The sequence below is a fragment of the Brachypodium distachyon genome, chromosome 5 (assembly GCF_000005505.3).
Source record: "Brachypodium distachyon strain Bd21 chromosome 5, Brachypodium_distachyon_v3.0, whole genome shotgun sequence".
NCBI classification, from domain to species: Eukaryota; Viridiplantae; Streptophyta; class Magnoliopsida; order Poales; family Poaceae; genus Brachypodium; species Brachypodium distachyon.
In genome coordinates this window covers 20,157,521-20,162,214 of record NC_016135.3, presented here as the reverse complement: position 1 = coordinate 20,162,214, position 4,694 = coordinate 20,157,521, and the positions used below count along the sequence as shown (strand labels likewise).

The window sequence follows — 4,694 nt, the reverse complement described above, 5'->3', positions numbered from 1 at the left end:
CTGTCCCCAGCTCCAGCTTTGTCCAGACTCCAGACCATTGACACAATCCAAATAGTTCCGCCTCCCGCTGTTATTAGTACCCGCCATCACCACGGTACGCCCCCACCCCGCCCACGACACAGAGCAGCCCCGCGCAGACAGCTCCACCCAACAGCAACAGCTAAGCTACGCTAAGCGCTCGCCCACCAAACGTACATCCCGGCCCCGAGAGCTAGCTAGCAGTCGACCCATGGCTGCGGAGGAGGCTAAGAAGGTGGAGGTGGAGGTGACGCCGGAGCCCGAGGCTCCGCCGGCCGTGCCCGCCGCGGAGCCCGAGGCCCCCGCCAAGGACGTCACCGAGGAGAAGGCCGTCATCCCCGCGCCGGCCGCCGAGGAGGAGAAGCCGCCCGTCGATGACTCCAAGGCCCTCGTCGTCGTCGAGAGTGAGTTTGCTTGCTTGTGCTGCTCTGTTTTGATTTTTGCTCTTGTTTGACCGTGGCTTGTGAGGAAATGATGGAAAGGGGGCGTGGTAGGATCTAGCAGCAACCTTTTTTTTTCTGTGTGTGTGCTTACTTCTTCCATGTGCTTTTGGTAGCTGTACAGTAGTAGTACTAGGTGCTGATGATCCTTGAATGTTTTCCTTGCCTTTTCGTGCTTCCTCTCTGTACTTTTCTTGGCATGATTTTGCTCTTGCTGTTGCTGCTGCCGTGGTACCTAGAGTAAAATAAATTTGGTAATTTCTGTCGAAACACCTATGTCTTCCTAGGAATCCTTTATGTTGGTTGCACATAATCAAATGATTCGTGGTTTGTCCTGTACCTGTGAAAAATCTGCTGTGAGCACCTTTTTCTTTAGTCATGTGATTATTTTTTCTGAACTGTTTGCATGTGAATTATATTAGGAGTAGTAGAGATTCTTTCGTGTTGCAAACCGCTATTAAAAATATCTCAAGTGTTTGGATGTAATCATTTCTGCAAGTGTAGAGTCGAAGGATATCGACTCCTTTTCTACTGCTGCAGAATTTTGAATGGAAACAAACAAAAAGAGAATCTGTGGACAACATAAATAGCTAGTTGATGCTAGGCATGTACAGCTCCACTGGGATTTATCTGTACAAAATGATTTGGATTGGAATTTAGAAAAGATAGTTTTTAGAACTTCCCTGAATTCTTCACTAGCCTTTTTCCTTCTCTGCCTCCGCTTCCCCTTTTCTATCTCGTATTCGTCCAAGTTTCCTTTTTCTGTGGAATCTCAATTTCCTTCACCACCCTAGAAAGTGTCAAAAATGTTATGCACGGAGAAAAGGAGCTAAACAGAAACCATACAAAGAACAACCTGACCCTTGTTTTGGCTCCTGTTTGCTGGATTACCTAAAAGTTCTTGCATAATTCTTCAAAACCATGTACAAACTAGCTAGTAGTTAGTATTTGGGTTTAGAAGAGTACATGTCCAATTACTAACCAAGAAACCATGCTACAAAGATCAAAGAAATCATGATAGATGGCATACTGTGGTTTATGACAGGCGGCCAGTTGCTTTCTAATGCTGCTCCAAGTCATCATGGTATTGCTATGCTATAAGTGTTCAGTAGTTCAGTTCCTTGCATAGTTGGGCTAATCATGCGCTGCAAAGCATTCAATTTTGCTGGTAAACAAAGATATATAGGTTAATCTCATGGAAATTCTACATATCGTGTTAATTTAGAAATGGATAAACATGAAGCAGATGCGTGGTATCAAAAGGAAACTTTGCGGTGCAAACGTGGCCCTATATGAGCTGGCGAGCCAGGCAACTTTCGTTGTCATCTTGTTTGACACTAAACAACAGAGTGCTCCCCTTATCCCACAAAACCTAATGGCTGTACAAATAAATAGCAATCTTGGAGGAGTTCTGTATCACTCTCTCAACGAAAAACATATATTAGCAGCTACTTAGCTACGGACTTTTAATCATAAAAAGAGTTGCAGCTAAACTCTGTGCATTGGATCCTGAAAGTTTAGCATATGATATCATTATTTGGCCCGCCATTCCTTTATCCAGAAGGACTGGGGTAGCTTTCCATCTTACTATGTTTGCCTTCAACGTTGGTAAACTTCAGGAAACAAATTAAGTCCTGCACAAGTCATCATATAATAGCGTAGATGCCAGCAAGGGAAATGCTTGTAGTGAACTCTTGAAGTCTTTGATGAGCTATCTGTGCACAAAGAACGTCTAAACAAGATTGTCGCATTTGGCAGCCTGAATGTTTAACTAGAGCCTACAGGACCCGTCAAGATAATTTCATTGATTATCTGTGTTGCTCGCAATACTACTTGGTCCCTGCAAAATCATTTAACATTATACAGAGATATGATAGCTTCTGACTGCCTAATTACGTACTCTTATATCAGATAATGTTGTGCCAACTCTTGCTCATAAAATACTTCTCCCTTTTCTGCTTACCAGAGGTTGCAGATGAGAAACCCGCAGATGAGAAGGCCGCACATGGGGGCTCAAATGACAGAGGTAATGATTGAATATTTTGGGTTCTCTGTTTGTCATGGAATACAACTATGCTGACAAACTACCTAAATTGCTATCCAGATATTGCTCTTGCAAGGGTGGAAACTGAGAAGAGAAACTCTTTGATTAAAGCATGGGAGGAGAATGAGAAGACAAAGGCTGAGAACAAGTATGGCATACTTCAGTGTTATGATCTTATCACTAATCTGCTTTGTTGGATGTTCTTCAACCATTTGAATGGTTTCAGCGAGAGAATCAGAACTTCTATATATCTTCCTGTTGATACTATCTGTAGTGTTACTTCCCTAAAAAAACTGTAGCGTTACTCCCGCCCAATATAGTGAGGATATGCAAATCCCGTCCAATTCACAATAACGAGATATTAATGTGAAGTTATATTATTTGTAAGAGAAATGAAGAAGTTATATACTTGTATGTACAATATATTGCTGAACACATCCATTGAGTTAGATGATAACCACAAGTTTATGGACATCAACATCACAGGGCTGCTAAGAAGGTGTCCGCCATTCTCTCGTGGGAGAACACCAAGAAAGCAAACATAGAAGCTCAACTGAGGAAGATTGAGGTAATTACATTTTTCTAACTCTGCATATCCATCAAGGGATGAACTGCTTTCTCTTGGTATGCCATCCTGTGAACTATAGCTTATAAAGGCACTTATGTACACATGTTCAGGAGCAATTGGAAAAGAAGAAGGCTGAATACGCAGAGAAGATGAAGAACAAGGCTGCAATGATCCACAAGGAGGCCGAAGAGAAGAAAGCAATGGTCGAGGCGAAGCGCGGGGAGGAAGTCCTCAAGGCCGAGGAGATGGCGGCCAAGTACCGCGCCACTGGCAACTCTCCCAAGAAAACCATGGGGTGCTTTGGGGCCTAAAGAAAAAAAAAACGTTCCTTGGTCACAAACGAGCAAGATTGAAGTGTTCATCCGAGGTTGCTTTCTTCCGTTTTCTTTCACCCGTCCAAAGTGTGCAGTGTGCCCTGTGTGTAAAGTCTGTTGTTGTTGTACATACATATATGCTTCCCAAGACAGATGTTTTGTGCAGTGCTGTACATCTTCGACGCTTGACAAACAACATTCTTATGTGTAGTTAAGAAGTCACATTGTTATTGTTGTTGACATTTACATAAGTAGTTTTTGGTCCCTTTTGTTAGCGTCGCCTTCTTGCTCTCACTGGTCTGATTGATTTGATTTGGTTGCACCTATGGCATATCATGTTGATTTCATCTGAGTCCTAATATGCAACATAAAGTACACACATCTCTGGTGAACACGATTAGTCTTTTTTTTGACAAAACTACATTCTAGATTAGAACTCACTCTCTTAAGAAAAAGTAACCGATTTTCTTGGAATTAATACAGACTGATAATTTCCAAGCAACAGCATCAATTAGATTGTGCGTACCATGATTGTTCCCCTGCCTGATCTCCAGCGGATATGGGCACTGGATGTGCATGACCAGATCTTGCAGTTGGTTGCGAGCTTGAGAGGAAGAGGTTCCTTTTTTTTTCGAAAACGGGTGGAAACCCCCGCCCTCTGCATCAATCGATCCACACAACCATTTTTATCACAAAGTTATAAAGAGTAGGTGTTACAAGTCACCGACAAACGATCGTGGATACAAAAATAAGCCAGCTAAAAACATCAATCATGACGAATTGATAATTGAAGACGTCTAGTACACCGCCAGCCAGCCCGGTTGAAGATATCCCGAGATACCGTCTCCAGCTGGTTGCATCCAATATCCATAAGTCCCCGTAGGTGCACAGGGAGCAGGAAAGCCCAAAGACGGATCTAGTGCGTAGCTTTGAAGATAACCTGCAAAAAGTTGTAAAGTCTGGATCGATTAAAAACCACATCATTCTTGCAATTCCAGATAGCCCAATAGAAAGCCAAAACTCCCATCCACATATGAGCTTTAAGTTTTTTCTCTACCCCATTAAGCCAGTTACCAAACAAATTAGTAATTGATGTCATGGGTGGAAAATTAAAAGTAATAAAAATGATGCGCCAAATAATACGAGCAAGAGGGCAGGAGAGAAAAAGATGTTGAATGCTCTCATCAGCATCATAGCAACAACATTTTAAACTCCCTTGCCAATTCCGCTTCGCAAGATTGTCTTTAGTTAAAATAACCTGCCGATCTAGAAACCACATAAATTTTTTGACTTTGGAGGGAATCTTTAAC

General features: G+C 42.5%; 1 protein-coding gene across 1 annotated transcript; it reads left to right on the top strand.

Moving 5' to 3' along the window:
* On the top strand, window positions 1-3,658 carry LOC100841796 (remorin). The gene is made up of 5 exons (XM_003580169.2): window positions 1-422; window positions 2,425-2,484; window positions 2,563-2,650; window positions 2,989-3,070; window positions 3,181-3,658. The coding sequence occupies exons 1-5, from the start codon at window positions 230-232 to the stop codon at window positions 3,379-3,381; spliced, it is 624 nt and encodes a 207-aa protein (XP_003580217.1). The 5' UTR covers window positions 1-229; the 3' UTR covers window positions 3,382-3,658.
* Window positions 3,659-4,694: the final 1,036 nt, after the last annotated feature.

Bases quoted from the DNA above. Each gene is read 5' to 3' on its own strand.
- LOC100841796 (XM_003580169.2), top strand. From the start codon at position 230: ATGGCTGCGGAGGAGGCTAAGAAGGTGGAGGTGGAGGTGACGCCGGAG. The intron at 2,485-2,562 runs GTAATGATTGAA...ATTGCTATCCAG, and splicing joins TGGGGGCTCAAATGACAGAG to ATATTGCTCTTGCAAGGGTG. The intron at 3,071-3,180 runs GTAATTACATTT...ACACATGTTCAG, and splicing joins CTCAACTGAGGAAGATTGAG to GAGCAATTGGAAAAGAAGAA.